General features: G+C 33.7%; 1 protein-coding gene across 2 annotated transcripts; it reads left to right on the top strand.

Annotated features, from left to right (window-relative positions):
- Positions 1-275: 275 nt before the first annotated feature.
- On the top strand, positions 276-18,272 carry LOC137837351 (protein GIGANTEA-like). Of its 2 annotated transcripts, none has more exons than XM_068646331.1 (15): positions 276-627; positions 3,907-4,124; positions 7,780-7,851; positions 8,008-8,062; positions 8,166-8,308; positions 8,524-8,798; positions 10,297-10,352; positions 10,969-11,209; positions 11,296-11,446; positions 12,240-12,449; positions 12,558-14,090; positions 15,762-15,830; positions 16,040-16,258; positions 16,893-16,985; positions 17,572-18,272. In XM_068646331.1, exons 2-15 carry the CDS (start codon positions 4,026-4,028, stop codon positions 17,863-17,865), a joined length of 3,510 nt encoding a protein of 1,169 aa, XP_068502432.1. In that variant the 5' UTR covers positions 276-627; positions 3,907-4,025; the 3' UTR covers positions 17,866-18,272. The 2 variants fall into 2 exon arrangements, with proteins under 2 accessions (XP_068502432.1, XP_068502433.1); XM_068646332.1 differs by having other exon boundaries at positions 341-627; positions 8,166-8,237.
- Positions 18,273-19,839: the final 1,567 nt, after the last annotated feature.

Raw genomic sequence — 19,839 nt, 5'->3', positions numbered from 1 at the left:
TTAAAACTATTTATGAAAATATATAATTATTTTTTAACCAAGAAAAGAATGAAAAGTAATGTATTTAATATTAATGGATTAAAAAATGACAATTTTGTTTGAGAGAAATAAAATTGAAAACATTTTATCCTAATTTGTTTATGCGGTTGGTTTCCATTTATATATTTTCACTTCATTATTTGATCGATTTAAAAAAAATTATATAATTATGCATGGTGAATACGAATATTTAAAGACAGATATTAAAAGGCTTTATAATATTTATTTTGTGATTTATAGGTGAAACAACTTTAATGAAAATACACGAATGTTGAAAATGTATGAGAGTACATACTATCACATGACATGGCAAACACTGTGGGAAGAAGCGTGAGGAAAATATCTTGCCACGCACACAACTTCTCTAAACTCTTCTAAAGATCTTCTCTTCGCTTCGCTTCCTCTCTCACTCTGTCTCTCACCATAACCAACCACCACCCCTTCTAAATTTTTTCTTTCAGAATTTTTTTATCATTATTTTCACAAATCAATACCAAAATTTCATTCTCCTACCCCCATCGTTTCTTCTTCTAAATCAGAGAACTGTTTTTCCATCAGTTGATTCATTCGGCATTTACGACTCGTCAGGTACACACGCACAGCGTTTTTTAATTTTATTTGTTTTATTAATTTTATGCAACTTTCTGCTGCATTTTTTTGGATTACATCGTGTTTTTGAGTTTTGTTGTGGTGTTTGTGTAATTGTTTTGATTATTGAGCTGGATTTGATTGTTTCATTTTTTTATTGGATTTGTTAATCCGTTGTGAATCTGTGTTGTTATGAGACTTTTTGGTGCTAGTTTTCATTTTTAATATATATATGTATGCATTTATATTCATGCTGGGAATTGGTTTGTGAAGATTAGATGAGGTGTTCGACCATGAAGAGAATTGAATGATTCTACCAGAAATCTTAATTGCGTTATTTTTTTGTTGTTGTTGGTCTTTGTGTAATTGTGTTGAACATTGAAGTGGATTTAACTTTTCTTTTTAATATGTGGTGCGATGAATCAGATACGTTGAGATATTTTGGTGCTAGTTTTCATTTTAATATTTTTTTTTCTGAAAACCGATATATTATTAGGTGTTCCTCGAAACTGAAATTATAAACGATGAGTTGGAATGTGATGAATTCCGTGTTTCTATGAGAAAGTCTCACTATCATTGATTTTTTTTCCTGCTTGATAGAACACTTCTTGGGGGTTTAGATCAGCTACATTTTTTTTCTTCTTCAGATTTTTTAATTTGTGCTGAATATATATAATATATATATATATCTATATATATATATATCAGCTAAATTAAGGAAAAATGAGGGATTAAGACAAAAACATAGCTCTCTTAAAATTATTTTAAAAGTAATTTGATATCATTTGTTGTTTTTATTTCTTAAAAAATGTCATCAAATTATAACTCCGTCTAATCTAAAATAGTAGGATAAAACTTGCTGATGAACTTCTAAAAGAGAGGGAATAACAAATGCTTATAAGATTTGTTTACCCACTTGTTCTATAGAAAAGGTATGAAGACAAACTATAATGAGGATTAATTTTAGAAATCACGTATTATTTAATATGTTCATATTTCAATATATTTTAAATATATAAATTTTGATTTATATTGTTTTTTATTACAAAGGAGTGTTTTACTTCCAATGAATTTGTTGAAGAGTTTCTTGGATGAGAGTTCGATGTAGTTCTGTTTTTTTTGTGTTGGATAACTTTGAAAGAACGTTGACACGATTATTTTGATCACTTGGTACATCAATGATGTTGAATTTGTCAAATCACTCCTCTAAATTTCTAGCGATATGATAGTATTTTGTAACCAGACTTGGTAGTCATCGTTTATATGTCCTTGTGATCAATTAAGAGTCATTATGTCATTTGAGTTGTTGTACGCTCAATACTCAAGCAAGTTTTAAATCGACAATTAAATTTTCGTATTTGTCTTGATTGTTTGACTATTAAAGTTGAATCATATGATTTCTTCAAGGATAATTTTATGAGGTTCTTCGAGGATTCTTCCAACTTCGTTGACTTTTTTATTTGATGGACCATCCCCACTCATAAATCACCATTCATATGTTTCCCAGAGTTAAAGCTTTATGAGAAAACCAAAAAGTTGAGTCTTCATTGGGCCACGATTGTCGAATCATAATCCGAAATTGGATAGTTCTATTGATCACGATATCATTCTACTCACTAACTCCAATTTTTGTAACACTTGTGTGATAGGATAATCAATTTGAACTGGGATATAAACAATGTGAAAATATTGGCAAAGTCTTCACATAGAGAAGATAAGGGTAAACACCAACTTCTTAATTACTTGGTAGCACTCTTCGGCTAGTTGTAGAATGCAACTTGTAAAATAAATAGGGCTTTGTTTTTTACCTTTTTGAAAAACCAATACCAAACTTATTGTCAAGTTTGACATAGCTAGGTAAAGTATGAACATTGAATTATATGGCAGGCTAACAAGTATCGGTAGGGAAACAATGTCTTTTTTGATATCTTGGAACATTTCTTTAGCATCCAATATAAACATTCTAGGCCCTTTCAATAATCTGGAATAGGGTTTTTCCTTCTTTAGTAGTTTGAGGAGAAATCTTGAAAGGGTCACGTTCTTCTTGTTATGACATATGATCTCTGGATAAATTCATGGCATATCTATCAAGCTTCATGTAATGAGACCAACATTCTATACCATGACTCACTCTACTTGTTTCCCAAGTAAGCGACTCATTGTTTTGTCCACTCGGGTGCACTAAATTGTTTAAGAGTTATATTACAAATTTATAGTTGACTCATCAAATGTGGAACAACACTCCTCAAACTCGACATGTGGATCGAAGTCAATCTCTAGAGCTAGGCTGAGGTGCGAGTTCAACATTATTGCATTGGTGTTGAACATTGTGCTCCTAATATAAAGTACCATCTAGAAGATCCAAGGCATCAATCTAAGTCGAGCCATGAACCAATGACATCTTTAAAGAATAGGGAGTGACCTTTAAGTTCTGATCATAACATTTTTGTGCTTTCTTAAGATCGAATTTGACAGTAATGACACCCCATCTTTGCCAGAGAACTCTTGTTCCATTAGCTCTTAATTTGAGATATTGTTTTGGTACGCCCAATAGTCATACATTATGAAAAAAACAATTTATATGTATCTTTCTCCTTTAATCCTAATGATGTTATCTCAACATACTTGAGATAAAAAAAAATATAAACAATAAATAAAATAATTTATATTAAGATAAAATTTTGTATAAATAATGTATTTATGTGTGTCACTTAGATTACAAACTAATGGTAGATTTTGAGAAAATATGATTCAATTAAAAGTTCTTGAATAATATAATAGTTGGTAAAAATTATATGAATAATATATATATATATATATATATAAATATATATATATGCTAAAAATTACTTTTTGAAGATTTGCTTAAAAGTTTGGTCATGAAGAAAATTGAACGTTTCTTCGAGAAAATATTAACCTCATTATTGCTTTTTTTTTCCAAAACTCTTGTTCATTTTTATATGTTTTTTTTTAGGTTATATATGCTCAGTTTTTTTTTTATATAAACATTCAATTTGGATATTCCCCCTTCCGGTTCTGTAGTGGAAACTAACTAGAAAATCACCTTCAGTTTCAACGTTTTCAAGTGTAAGGAGTTGAGCATCGTAGGGGAATCCACATTAGTTAGTAACTAGAATTTTCTGATACATGTATTGATTTGTAATTTCAGTGGACATTTTTTTAATGTTTATTATTTATTGGTATTTGGTGAAATTTGAATTTTGGTATACCAATTCTTGTTTGGATTCTAAAGTGAAAATATGTGGGCATGCTATACAGGAAATGTTGAATTACGATATTTTAATTCTTGATTGGTAGCCAGTTTTGGCTGGATTTGGATTGTTGGTTTTGATATCAGAAGCAGAAAGGAATAAGTTAAGAATTGAAAGTGAAGGCAGATGTCTGTTTCAATGGCTGCTTCCAGTGAAAGGTGGATTGACCGTCTTCAGTTCTCCTCGTTGTTCTGGCCTCCCCCACTGGAAGATCAACAAAGAAAGGTACCTTGTAATGTTTATTATAAATAATTTAACTTAACTGGTCTCTCATAGAAATTCTAACTCCACTCCATTGTATATTAGTTTCCCTAACTTTGAAATTCTAATAATAATTATAATAAAAACAATAGTTACCGTTTATAATGTTCCGCTCCTTCACATTAAGCTTATAGAACTTGAGCAGCTAATGTAGAAGGAAGGAGTTTTTCAGCCAGTTTGGTTGCAAGGAAAATAACCATATATATAACCAGCAATAATCCTTTTAAATCTTAGATTATTATATCTCTTTAAAATTATCTTTTGGAATTCACTTTCACTCAACCAGCCTATTCATCAAGAAATGTCAAATTTCAGGATATCTAGTTTAGTTATATTACTCCTTCCATCTTAATTTATGTTAATTCTTTTTACAATTTATCAATATTGTAAATTATTTCTTTCAATGCAATAATTATAATTTTTCTTCTAATATTACTCTAAATAAATATTCACATTAATACAAACTCTTTCATTAGTCATAAATCAAATAGGTGGGAGAAAATATTGTTAAAATATTGTTGTATATTACTGCAAATCAATTAAGTAGAACTTAGTATTTTATTTATTTATAGAAAAAATGTTTAAGGATATTTTAGTAATTTTTTTCTATTCACTAACTTATTTATTGTTAATTGTTTTTTCTTAATATGTGTGAGAAACCTTAAAGATAAAATGAAGGAAAATGGAGGGAATATATATATTTTTAATTATATTATCTTTCTTCATTACCTTCTAATTTTTTTTTCCAAAAATTACTTGTGAAATTGATTTTTCAACATTGTTTAAATATTTTAAATTAAAATTACGTTTATTATGAATATATTTTTAACTTTTAACGGAGTGTATAGAAAGCCTCCTTAAACTCTATAAATATTGTAAATAGATATTTTTCTGTATGATGTAATATAGCAATAATACATGGTTTCTCTTTCTCTCTTCTTCTTGCACCTATCTCTCTCTTTCCTTACATATTGAAACGAACCATATTTTATTTTAAATCATAGTAATTATTATTATTTAATTTTGGATGAAATTATGTTAATTATTTTTATTATGAGTATATTATTTATCTTAAAAGTAAAGTTAAATTCTATGTTAGTTTAAGTTTTAAGATATTTTTTTTAAATATTATTGTTGTAATTCTAAAAAATGTTGATGTTAGAATTATTCTATTATATTCAAATTTGAATAGCATATCATTTTTATACTAAGTTTATCCATTCAAAGAATATAGTAAAATAAATGTGTATAAAAAATATTTAACCCGTATATTTTCAGTGGTTAAACTGTTAGCATTTACTAATTTATTTAATTAACTCTTTTTTGCGAATATTGTGGTTTGGATACCGAAGGCTTTAACTTAATTTGTTGTTTCTATTAGACATGACAGCCTTCAAGTAACAAACAAAAAAATAAATAACAAACTTTTCTTTCGGATGATTCTTTCATGTGTGAAAGAGATATTACTTCGTAAAAGTTTTTTTGAAGCAAACTTGGTTGTTAAGCATTCGGTTTACTGTAAGACGGAATCTGTGACAGAGGAGAGCACTGTTATTTAACTTTGATTAACTGAAATGTGCAGAGTTGTTTGCTGTGGCACTGTTAATTTTGATTTTCATATATATTAATATTGAAATCTAAATATCACTTTCATACTATGTTCTTAAGAACATGTAAAAGCAACACATCGGTTACATTTTGATCCTGCTGACAACTCGAGCGTGGAGGAATCGCTTCGTAGCTCTCTCTGCCCCGTCTACGCGACTGTGCTATCTGCAAAATCATCCTCAGAACCTTCTCTAGGATCTCCAAACGCGACCTGCAAAACACACCGACGGCGCCTCTAGCGGCTGTTTGCACTCCGACGATCAAGTTAGATCACGGAACCACCAATGAGAAAAACTAGTAGTGTGTGTGAAAACTCTCTCTTTTTTTTCTATCCCCTCTGAATCTCACCCTGATTCTCTTTAATGCCTCTCTCTGTATCTGGGTCTAACAGAATTCTGTTATGCCTCTCTGGCATGTGCCAGAACCCTGTTATGCTTTTCTGCGACAACGTACCTCCAGAATCAGTAGAGTGTGACGCGCTTGTCTGTACCCTTAGCGGTACGGAGTGCACCTTTATCTGGACCGCGCCCTTCTCAGATGATGACACGTGGAGGCATGCGACTCACATCTAACCATGCACGTGTCACTACTTGAAGGGCTCTAGCGCTTCTCTTTGTGCGCCTAAGTTATTCCCTTGCGGAGTAACTTAGCATATTTCTTCCATCTGGGTAAATCGCATACTCCCAGGAGAACGCCAGGTGTGGCTGGTCTAGGCACACTCACCAAGCGTTGCTCTCTGCGTAAACGGCCTACCCTTCACGGTGTCACGCACGTAATGGGTTGAGGGAATCACCAATCACTGACCGGTTTACTAGCTCCCTCAGGCCACTCTCGTGCACGATTCCCTGAGATGTGCTCATGCGAGGTCTATGCGTAACGCTCTCGTTGGGAACCTCAGTCCCAGTTTAACTGCGTGTAACACACGATACCCCGATGACCATGCACCCGATGACTGATCAGTGCTATATTGCTTCTCGCGTTCTACCCCCAGTCGTTCATCTGGGAACTGGCCTGCTGGTGGCCACTTGGTTACTGACCACCGATCACCGTTCTGGGTGATCTGTTCCCTGACTTCTCTGCCGCCTGATCTGTCGGTGGTCACTTGGTTACTGACAACCGATCACGTTCACCCTGATCTATCTGTCACCTGGTCCACGTGTCACCCTGCGAGTGGTCCACGTGGTTATCTTCTGCTGACGTCATCGACTACCGATGACCGACCGGATCACATTTTAAACTGACTTTTATGTATTAAATAGAGGAGCTAAATTACTCTAGTTAACTATTAGGATGAGGAAATAAGTTGTTTTCCCCAAACCATAGGTTATGTGTTCAAATTTTACCGGAATATATGCAGAAATTTGATTTCCCGACAGAAAAAAAACCCAAATTGAAAAAGTATTTATAGCTACAGCAGTCTTGATCAATCACGAATTTATCTTTGATCAATCACGAATTTATTTTTTCTTTGATAAATTACCAACTAGTTCTTAAACTATTTTCTTTTACCTGGGCCTTTCATTTTCCAATTTTTTAATTGAATCTCTAAGATTTTTAAAACTGTCTTGTAAAATAAAACTGTCTTAAATTATCATTTTCCGATGATCATAACCCGTCAAAATCTATCTCAAAGGCCTAACTTTTTATGGACTTACTTTAAAAAATGTGTTCAGGAACAGATTTAAAAGTTTCCATTTAGTACATGAATATTTGTAAGAAACAGAGGACAAATATTTTTGTAACGAACAGAGGACAAATGTTTTTGTGCTTTCCAGTCCTTTAAAATTTAGTGAATCAATTAGAGCCTAAGATAATGAACAACGAATTTGTGCCCGCTTTTTTCGTTTCAGTCTATATATGTCATACTACTAGTCAGAAAGCAGCAGCGTTCTAGTCATTTGTAACTGAAAATACATGTTTCCAAAGCCTCAGCATAAGCTCTTTTATGTTAAACTTTATTGTTTTATTATGTACTTGTTATGATATATATATTTCTAATTTTCTGTTATAGGATCAAATTGCTGCGTATGTTGAATACATTGGTCAATTTACATCAGAACAATTTCCTGATGATATTGCTGAGGTATGATAAATGCAACTATATTTACATATAAACTCGAAAAGTGGATATAGAAATACATAATTTCCTTTTGTAGATTCAATAGAAATATTGTGCTTTGACTTGTGGAATCCAGGAGTTTGTATCAAACATACTTACTGGTTTGTGTTGCTTTGACAGTTGATCCGCAATCGGTATCCATCAAAAGAAATGCTCCTCTTTGATGAAGTTTTGGGTATTTATTCTTTAATATTAGTTTCAATTTTTATTTACTCAACAATAAGTTATGACTATTACTTGCCCAATTAACTTATTTATTCATTCACATGTACATCCAGCGGTACTTGTCCTTCATCATCCTGAGCATGGGCACGCAGTTGTGCTTCCAATCATTTCATGTATTATTGATGGTACGCTGGTCTATGACAAGACTAGTCCTCCATTTGCTTCTTTCATTTCTTTAGTCTGCCCAAAAAATGAGGTATAATCCACTGACTTGTATTTTGATTTTGTCTGTATGGAATTCAAATTTATGGAAAAGTAAGTTTCTAGTTTGTGAAATGCAAACACAAGTTACTTAATTGAAACCAATATGATTTTTAATTCTAATTGATTTAAATATATAATTTATTCAGCTTCAGTATCTGCAAAGATGCTCCCTGTCAACCTTCTGATTTATTCTGTGTAATTCTACAGAATGAATATTCAGAACAATGGGCTCTGGCATGCGGAGAAATTTTGCGTATCTTAACTCTTTACAATCGCCCCATATACAAAATGGAAAGACAATACTGTGAAGCAGAAGGAAGCAGTGGCGGGAGCCATGCAATGGTTAATGATTCCGCATATGGGGAGTCTGGCCATAACTCTATGATGCAGCAGGAGAAGAAGCCTACAAGACCGTTGTCCCCGTGGATTACTGATATATTATTGGCTGCACCTTTAGGCATTAGAAGTGACTATTTTCGGTGGTGAGTATTTTTCGTTACGCTTACAAATCACATATGAATTGCTTCTTTCAATTCAGATAACAGATATTTGCTATGAGTCTCTTTAGACAAGTTTCTTCATAAATACTTCTAAAAAAGAAAAATAAGAAAAAGATGAAATTGGTTTTTTCATGCATTAAAATTAGTTCACACACAAGTTTAAAAAAAATAAAATTTAGAGAAACCATGTGGTAACTTCTTCAAACTAGTTTATGTATAACCTAATTTTATCTTCTAGAGAAACTCCTTTTTTCTTCTTCTTATTTTCTCCTAAAAGTGCTTATGAAAAAATTTGTTCAAATATACCTCTTTTGTTATGTATATTTGTTCAAACATATCTTTTGTTATTATTAAAAGAAAAGAAAGAACAGAGTAAATCCCTTGTGTATATTTAACACATAGGGTTATGTTTATATAGAAAAAAAAAACAAATGGGTTAAGCCCATTACATAAATAGAAAATATCTATCAATATCTCATAATATCCAATTATATCTAATAATGTCTAACACTCCCCTCAAACTTTGCATATAAATCATATGTACCCAGTTTGTTACAAATGTAATCAATCCTAAACCCTCGTAAGAGTTTAGTAGAAATATCTACTAATTGATTATTAGAATTAACAAACTCAGTCTTGATATCTCTCGATATAATTTTTTCTTGAATGAAATGACAATCAATCTCAATATATTTGGTCCTTTCATGAAAAACTGGATCTGAGCTAATATGAATAACAGCCTAATTATCACATATAAGTGTCATTTGAGTGACCTCTCCAAATTGTAATTCTTTAAGTATCTACTTAAGCTAAATAAGCTCATAGGTAGCCAAGGCCATAATATTTTGCTTCTGCACTAGGTCTTGCCATAACACTTTGGTCTCTTGCTCTTCCAAGACATAAGTTATCACCAATGGAGATACAATAACCGAAAGTTGATCTTCTATCAGATGGAGATCCTGTCCAATCAACATCTGAATAACAAACGACTTTAGTATGGTTATTATGACAATATAACAAACCTTTTCCAGGAGAGCCTTTAATATACTTCAGTATAAGAATGACTGCATTCCAATGCTCTTCACATGAAAAATTGAGAAATTGACTCACGACATTGACTGCAAAGGAAATATCAGGACCAGTAATAATGAGATAGTTCAATTTTCCAACTAATCTTCCATCTTTGAAACATAGTGATCTGATCTTCAGAAATTCGTTCGTTGTTCGCAGTGTGTCTTGTTGAAACCATTGTTGTTTGTAGTTCTACCTTGGCCTCACGGTGGGGTCCAATTGTACTTGTGTAGACTGGTAGGGCCTAACAACCTCAGGGGTCAGCAATATCTTTCTTTCTTTGTAGCATAATTCATAAAATGTTTGATTATATAAATATGGTTGAATCAAATGCTTTAGTTATCTTGTTTCCTCTTTGGTTCCAAGTAAACTTCTGAATAAGTTGATCGAAATTGTCATGCATTAACAGGTGCAGTGGTGTTCTGGGTAAATATGGCGCAGGAGAACTCCAGCCACCCATGATTGGTACGTTATCCCCTAGATCATCAAACTCATGTTTTCTCACTTTGCAATTCGGTTAATGCGATATTTGAATATTTTGGAGTTTTCTGTTTCTCTTTTACCGCTTATCTTTTTTGTATAATTGATCCATGAAACTTCTAATAAAATTTTACTTTTCCCTACCTTTTATAATTCTTACATAAATCCTCTAATGTTATTGAAGTGAAAACCTTATTTGGACCTAGTTAGTACTGGTTGGAGATCCACATTGACTAATGATATAATCAAATAGTGTTTGTATGTAATTGGAGACGCAACCCTCATTCCATGAAGCCCAGACACAAATTCTTAGAAGGTATGCAAACCAATACTAAATATGTTAGTAGATCACCCTTATTTGAGGGGGATTTGTTAAGATCCCACACCATCTACAAAATGGACGATGTTCTTCTTATAAGGCTTGGTCAGTTCTCACCTTAAAAGCCTTAAGCCTAAATTCAAAGCGTACTCATGTAGTCATTTGATTGCTTCATTCTAATTTTCCATGGAATGGAAGTATAAAAAAGAATTGATGATGATTTTGTTCCTGTTAATTATAATTCAGAAGGATCTTTTCCTAATTGAGTTTGTTTTACCTTAGTTTCTGCACGTGGTTCTGGGAAGCATCCTCAACTGATGCCGTCAACTCCAAGATGGGCAGTTGCTAATGGTGCTGGTGTTATATTAAGTGTTTGTGATAATGAAGTTGCTCGTTATGAGACTGCTACTTTAACAGCAGTTGCTGTCCCTGCACTACTACTTCCTCCTCCAACAACAGCTTTGGATGAGCATCTTGTTGCTGGATTACCAGCTCTAGAACCATATGCACGTTTATTTCACAGGTTATTCTGAACTCAATACCTCTGTAGTTATTTGTTGTTCCTGAAATGCACTGGCCTGAGCAAATTTAAATACCAAACCTGTATAGATATTATGCCATTGCAACTCCCAGTGCAACTCAAAGGCTTCTTCTTGGACTGTTAGAAGCACCCCCATCATGGGCTCCGGATGCACTTGATGCTGCTGTGCAGCTTGTAGAACTTCTTCGAGCTGCTGAAGAATATGCTTGTGGAATAAGGGTAAGCTGTACAATCTTTATGCAAATTTAAAGAGGACATGGTTAAGAAATCAGAAGTTGAAGGTAGTATTGAAATTGACACCTAAATATCAAATACACAAATGTCACTTTAAATACTAGTTTTGTTTTAAATAATTAGATGCATTTAATAGGGTGTATTAAATTCTTCTTAACTAGTTCTTAGGGCACTTGTTATATCAGTATCCTTATCTCTACACATTGGACACTATTTTGAAATGAAAGCATTGATGAGTTCAATATTTCATCATTAAAGATTTTATCGAGCGTTTAGTATTGCAATTAAAATATGATGAAACTGGGTTCGTAGAGAGAACAACAATACAAAAGCCTTTTCTGACAAGATTGGGTTCACTACATGAATGAAGTGATACCATTGTGTTTTTGTTCATTTGTTGTTCCCTTGTAAGAAAAATGAGGAAAATTTGATGGTGTACAGTCTGAGTGGTATGAGCGAGTCATTAGAGCTAATATCTAAAGTTGCAGGTTGTGTGGGATGTAACTTTATGGTTGGTGCAAGTCACATGGATAGTACATGTAGATTGTTGCAATGTCGGCGGGTAAAAAAAGCATATGAAGTGCACAATATGCTTTGATTTTTCATTCTTCTTTCGTAATCTCTGAATTAATGCGGTATATAATAAATATGCAGTGGTGATGGCATAGTAATGTGCATTTTGATGTTTTCATCTGCAGTAACATTCTAAAAGTGAAAGTTTCAATCCAATTGACTGATTTACTTTTTCTGTTTCCCTTCTCTCTGATTGTTAATACAGCTCCCTAGAAATTGGATGCATTTTCATTTCTTGCGGGCCATAGGCACTGCAATGTCCATGAGATCTGGTGTAGCTGCAGATGCTGCAGCTGCATTGCTTTTCCGAATACTTTCTCAGCCTGCTTTACTTTTCCCTCCATTAAGGCAAGTTGATGGAGTTGAAATTCAACATGAACCTTTGGGTGGCTATATTTCTTCCAACAGAAAGCAGGTTATGACACTATGCAAGTTGCCTCATTTTCTTTTTCTCATTTTTGTGGTACCATAGAGCTCATTCTCTGTGCATGATGAAGACTTACAATATATATTTGTTGATCAGATTGAAGCTGCTGCTGCTGAAGCCACCATTGAAGCCACAGCCCAGGGCATTGCCTCAATGCTTTGTGCTCATGGTCCAGAGGTTGAGTGGAGAATTTGTACCATATGGGAGGCTGCTTATGGCTTGATTCCATTAAATTCTTCAGCTGTTGATCTACCAGAAATTGTGGTCGCAACACCACTTCAACCTCCCATACTCTCATGGAATTTGTACATACCCCTACTCAAGGTTTTGGAATATCTTCCTCGTGGAAGTCCATCTGAAGCATGTCTCATGAAAATATTTGTTGCTACAGTGGAAGCTATTCTTCAGAGGACATTTCCAGCTGAGCCCATTAGTGATCAAAAAAGAAAAACACGATACTATTTTGTGGGCTCTGCCTCTAAAAACCTTGCCGTGGCAGAACTTCGTACCATGGTGCATTCACTTTTCTTAGAATCATGTGCATCTGTTGAGCTTGCTTCACGCCTACTATTTGTTGTCTTAACTGTCTGTGTTAGTCATGAGGTCAAATTCAATGGAAGCAAGAAACCAAGAGGTGAAGATAATTATTTGGAGGAAGTGATTGAGGATTTATTTCCAGTGTCTGAAAGCCAGAAAGAAACAAAAAATCGGAAAATAAAGAAGCAAGGTCCTGTATCAGCATTTGATTCTTACGTTCTGGCTGCTGTTTGTGCTCTTGCCTGTGAGCTTCAGTTGTTCCCTACGGTTTCGCGAGGAAACAATCGTTCAGTCCTCAATAAAGTAGAAAAGATAGCCAAGCCTTCCAAAATAGATGAATCTTCCCATGCATTGCAGAAATGCATAGATTCAGCAATACGCCATACCCATAGAATTTTAGCAATTTTAGAGGCGCTATTTTCATTGAAGCCCTCTTCTGTTGGTACCTCATGGAGTTACAGCTCAAATGAAATAGTTGCAGCAGCTATGGTTGCTGCACATATTTCTGAACTATTTAGACGGTCAAAAGCTTGCATGCGTGCTCTGTCTGTTTTGATACGTTGCAAATGGGATGATGAAATTCACTCTAGGGCATCGTCATTGTACAATCTCATAGATATTCACAGCAAAGCTGTTGCATCCATAGTAAACAAGGCAGAACCATTCGGAGCAACCTTAATTCATACCCCTATTTGTAAAGACCCCTGTGGTAGTATTAAAGGACAAAACCAGTTTGAAAATAGTAGCCACCTGGACCCTGGGCAGACATCTACTTCAATCTCTACAGATTCATCCCCCTTGGAACTCGGTAAAAGATGTGATAGAACTTCATATTCAAATGAAGCATCGGGATGTACCTTTGGAAAAGGAGCCACAAGTCTCGCATTCGATGCTTCTGATCTAGCCAACTTCCTAACTATGGACAGGCATATAGGATTCAATTGCAGTGCCCAAATTTTTCTTAGATCCAGGCTCGCAGAGAAGCAAGAGTTATGCTTCTCTGTAGTATCACTACTATGGCAGAAGTTGATTGCATCTCCTGAGACTCAACCTTGTGCAGAAAGCACTTCTGCTCAACAGGGGTGGAGACAGGTACTATTACATATGTTATACTTCCTACAACTACTATCCTCTGCGCTTTTTTTTAATTGCGAACCATTTGTCATTCTCTATTCTTCTCGTGCCAGAACTATGCATGTTGTTATTCTATAAAACAAGTTATTATTATGTTTTTTGAGTTACTAGTGAAAATCAAGACTTCAGATGATTGGAATTCATAATAGTAACTGACTCCAGAAGAGTGAATCTTTATTCCACAAGCGATACATGAAGCATCACCAAATAGCTTACACAGAAAAATCCGAGTTGAAAATCCTTAAAGATAATACAGGTCATGTAACATTCGTAGTTGAAAAAACAAATATTACAAAGGGAATAATCTGAATATATTTATTTAAAAGTATAGGTTAAATGGCAATCAAGAAAACAGGGAATACAATCTCCTAATAATTACAGGCTAACAATCAAAGTCATACGTTAGTGCTAATTGTGGGCAAAATATTATGATCTAAATTATGGACTTTCAAGACTCCCTCAATGTGTTTTGTCCTATCATGTCGCATATGATTATGGGCCATATTGATTTCTAATAGTTGTCACTACATAATTGCATATGACCTTCATACTTTATCTTAAAATCATCTGGGATGATTTTCATCCATAATAGCTCACAAATTCGTTGAGCTTTTGCTCTAAGCAACTACATCTTGCTCCTTGCATCCCCATGCGACCATATTTTGTCCTAAAAACAAGCACTAACATGAAGTTGATCTTCTATCTGCTATTGGACTCACATAGTTGGCTTTTTAATTGGCTTTCATAATCAAACTTCTACCACTTTTGATTAGTGGTCCTCTCCTCTCCCTAGAGTGGTTGAGTTATCGTAGAATTCAATCAACAAGTTGCAAGTGTCTTTCCCTTAGGTCTTGCGTGAACTATCTTACAAAACCAACAAAATGTTAGGTCTGTTCTGATAGGAATCAACGATATCGAATTTCCTAATCTCTTAAACTAGGCCTTGTCAATCTTAGGAGTCATAATTGTTGGTCACTGACAAGACTCCTTGCTTAGTATTTGAAGATCTCCAACTCTCAAACAAGAAGATGTAATTCCCAGCTAATAACTGGATTCATAGAGTGTTATAGCCACAAGAAATAAATCGTCATCATCCCAAGCCTTAAACTGAGGATCCTTCTCATGTGGAGCCTTGACCTTGTAATAGAAATATTGGTAGTGTTTCTAAATATTGGTATAAAAAATAGAGTACTATTTTATCATATGCATCTATCAATATTTTAATTTTTTACCATGACCTGTCCATAAACTTGTAAGCTTCAACACTCACATCAAAGTCATAATTCAAAGAAAATAGAGCCTTATTTTGATAATTTTTAGAGGGAGTAAATGAAACGAAAAGCATCCAATGAATGAGATACTTGAAAATGAAAAGCTAATTATAGTTATTGTCTGATGTAGCGCATGCGTAAAAACGTAGCTGAGAGCTGCAAAAATCAGCTAGTAATAAACTCCACGATTGATTGTGATGATTATATACTATGTATAAGACATAAGTATGTAGCACAAAACTCAATTAATCTACAAAAATTTATAAATGTTTGTGTGGATTAAATACTTCTATTATATTTCTATTTTCCATGGGAAAAAGGTCCATTATTAATCATTAGGTGATTTAATGTGATGTAGGTTGTTGATGCATTATGCCAGGTTGTATCTGCATCACCTATGAAAGCAGCTACGGCAGTTGTTCTTCAGGTCTACATTTGTCTTTTTATGAAAAATGGTTACATAAATAATGACTCTGGATATGACTTTTAGCCAGGATTGTTAGTACTGTTGTTTTCTAATGTACAGGAAGCTTAAATATCTGTTGCAGAAGAGCTCATCTAACCAGCTTTCGAAATCAGCTTCCCTTTTTAAGATATTTTTTGTTATAATTACATAGTCGACTTCTTGCTTGTCAGGCCGAAAAGGAATTGCAGCCATGGATTGCTAAAGATGACAATCTTGGTCAGAAGATGTGGAGAATCAATCAGCGGATTGTAAAATTGATAATTGAACTAATGAGGAATCATGATAGTTTAGAATCATTAGTAGTTGTGGCAAGTGCATCAGATTTACTACTACGAGCCACCGACGGTATGCTAGTGGATGGAGAAGCTTGCACTTTAACACAGCTTAAGGTACCATGTTCATACATTACTTATCCATGCAGTTTCAAAATTTCAATGTCTTCCAACAAGAAACCTGTCTTCAATTCATGGCCGCATGTCAATAAAAGTTCTTTCAAAATAAATTCTAAAATTTTCTTTTCTTCATGTCCTTTAATATTTAATTTCATTCCTTCAAATTTTTATATTGAATTCATTTTGATAAATATATAGGCATATCAAATGATTTTTTTGCAGATAAATATTTATCAGTATTTTTTGGTACATACATAGATAGACCCCATACGTATATATTCATCAATTCCTTGGCCCTTCTTCATGTCTTAACATGAGAAATAGTAGATTTTTTAGAAGGTAATATTTATATAGCTCTTTCCCTGGAGGTAAAATAACAATGCTATATGGAAGACTTTGTGTAAAAAAAATTATATATGAAATAAATTTATGCAATATAGTGTGGAATTGTGCTCAAGTATATCACAACTGCTTCCTTTTGTACCTTTTTAATTCAAAACTTTTAGATAGTAACCTAAAATAATTGTCTTCCATAAATCAAGTTTCAGTTATAAAACATTGAGCAATGTTATCTGGATTATCTTTAAGCTTTTCTGATATTCATATTTCAAATTTTGGTAAAACTGGCCAGCTATTGGAAGCAACCGCTAAAGCGGTTCAGCCTGTGATTGAGTTGGGAGAATCTGGTTTCGCGGTGGCAGATGGCCTTTCAAACCTGCTAAAGGTAAAACAAACTTCCCTCATTTGAACTGAGCCCACTCTGAATGAAAGTTGTTAGTTTAACCTCAAATCTGATTCTAATTTACAACTTCATATGGACACAGTACATGTAAACACTTCTAAATAGTAGCATCTTGTATTGTAATGTGTTTTTACGTATACTCTTGATCAAACTTGGTTTTGGTCTCTATCTTTGAAATTGACGAATTAATCATCCAATTTTAAAAACTATGTGAATTAATTTAGAAGTGCAGAGACTAAAACCAAATTTGACAAAAAAATATGGGGACTAAAGCACATTTTTGCCTTATACTTAATTATGCCCATTTTTTAAAACATCAATTATCTTTTGTGATTTTCAAATTTTATTTTCTGTTAATTTGAAATTACTGTTATACAGTATGGTATAGTCCTTTCATGTCCTAAAGTTCTCTAAATTTCTGTATCCTCAACTGTGCTTCCTAGCCTACAAAGCATTTCTTCGGGTAAAAACTGCTCTATTTAAGAAAAGAAAACAAAAGTAACTCGTGTGCATGTTCTGTACATAAAATATAATGGTTACCAACCTCCTTGTGCACGTTCACATGCAGTGTCGCCTACCAGCTACAATCAGATGCCTTTCTCATCCTAGTGCACATGTCCGTGCTCTCAGCACTTCAGTTCTTCGTGATATTTTGCATACTTGTTCAATTAGAAGATACAGTCCTAAGAGACCGCAAAAGAATGACATCCATAATCAATACTTCAATTTGGATGTCATTGACTGGCAAGCTGACATAAACAAATGCTTGACATGGGAAGCTCACAGCCAGCTTTTAAATGGAATGTCTATTGAATATCTTAACACAGCTGCGAGGGATTTAGGCTTTGGAATTTCTATCTAAAATGAAACCATGCTACCCATTTAGTCTATGGCATTTACCGTAAGTAGCAATGCGAAAAGCGCCTTTTCTGAGACACACTTTTGGACACACTCCTTTATTGGTTAAAATTTATTGAAAAACACAAAATTGTAAGTTTCACGTCTTATTTAATGAATCTCGTAATTTTGTAATTTTTAACAAATTCTGACCAATAAGAAAGTGTCTTAGAAAAGGTGTCTTAGACAATGTTGCTAGCACTTCTCTTATAAGATTTGTAGATTTATGTTTAGGAAATTAATGGTTTGCAAATAAGTAAACCTTCTTGTTTTGTTAGTTTCTTTTAGCAAGTCACAAAAAGACCCATTCCTCTTTTCCCCAAACATGATATCAAACATTGATGACCGTGTATATAAACTAGTTTTGTATTATGCTTGTTATGTTTACTTAAACCAGCTTGCTTCATGATGTGTAAAGGAACTAGTTTTCTATTATGTGTGTATGTTTACTTAAACCAGCATACTCTTCATGATTATGCTCTATATATTACTGTTATGGTGTATAAGGAGATCGAAAACAATAAGAATTGTGAGAAGCAAAATATATTATCTCTATTAAAGAGAAGAGAAAATATAGAAGACTAGACAAGACATGAGAATTGTATTTGTAAGAGTGGAATGAGTTGAAATGTACTACAATAAAGCATAAACTAAACCATAATGGCTAATATTGAAACTAAAACAATAACCATATACTTAAGGAGTAAAAATACACAACCAATAAGAACCACTTGCTTTGAAAGTCATACACTCAACAATCTCCACTTTGGGTTGAATTTAACTAGTTTTGCACCATGTCTTCAAACTCTATAGAAACCAACCAAATCTATAACGTTGAAAATTGACATTTGGAAGGGGCTTAGTAAGCATGTATTCTAGATATTCATACGTGTGAACCTTTTTCACTACTTTACCAATAGCAACAACATATAGGATAAAGTTCGGTCTTGTTGTTAACTAACTTGGTTAAATGAATGACACTCTGGCTATAACAAAACACAAAAAGAGTATCTTGTGCTTGACCAAGTTCATTGACCAAACCACGAAGCCAAAGAGCCCTTTACACACCTTCTATGGCCGCAATATATTCTAATTTAGTTATAGATAATGGGGCAATAGACTGAAGTGTCATTTTCCAACTAATAGTAACATTACATAAAGATATAACAGAGAGATCTTCTCCAGTCAAGATCAACTCCACCACCATAGTCGAGGTCAACAAAACCTAGAACATCATTGGTTGCAGCCTTGCTTATGCCAAATACCAAGCCAATACCATAAGTACCTTTTTAAATATCGAAAAATCCATTTCACGACATTCCAACTATCCTTGCCAAGATTATGCATATATAACATTTTGATAATCCTTGCCAAAATTGTGCTTATATATGCAAACCATGCTAACAACATATGTTAAATCAGGTCTAGTGCATCATTCAGGCTACCAATTGCACTGACGTAAGGAATGTTTGACATTTTCTCCTTCTCTTATTCTATTACCTACAAAAGATTTATTACCTACAGAAGATTGTTTTTCAGTTAAATATGTTGATAGTCATAGGAGGGAAATGATCGTGTTGAACTAGCCAATTATACTTGTACCAATCGGAACCGAATGAGCCACGTCACTAGGCATCAGTGACCGGCCAACTGGGGGATTGACTACATTAAAGAACAAATAAAGAATATGTGACTAGTATGGTAACATCTGATAAATCAAGGTAACATCCCTATAAATTTGGGTAACACCTCGATAAATCCAGGACTTGTGATATTATTAAAAGAAAAGAAAGAATAGGGTAAATCCCTTGTGTATATTGAACACATAGGGTTATATTTATACAGGAAAAGAAACTTATGGGTTGAGCACATTACATAATTATAAATATATAACAATATCTATCTATAATATCTCATAATATCTAATAATATCTAATAA

Source organism: Phaseolus vulgaris, chromosome 4 (assembly GCF_000499845.2).
Source record: "Phaseolus vulgaris cultivar G19833 chromosome 4, P. vulgaris v2.0, whole genome shotgun sequence".
NCBI classification, from domain to species: domain Eukaryota; kingdom Viridiplantae; phylum Streptophyta; class Magnoliopsida; order Fabales; family Fabaceae; genus Phaseolus; species Phaseolus vulgaris.
This window is presented reverse-complemented; position numbering and strand designations above follow the sequence as displayed.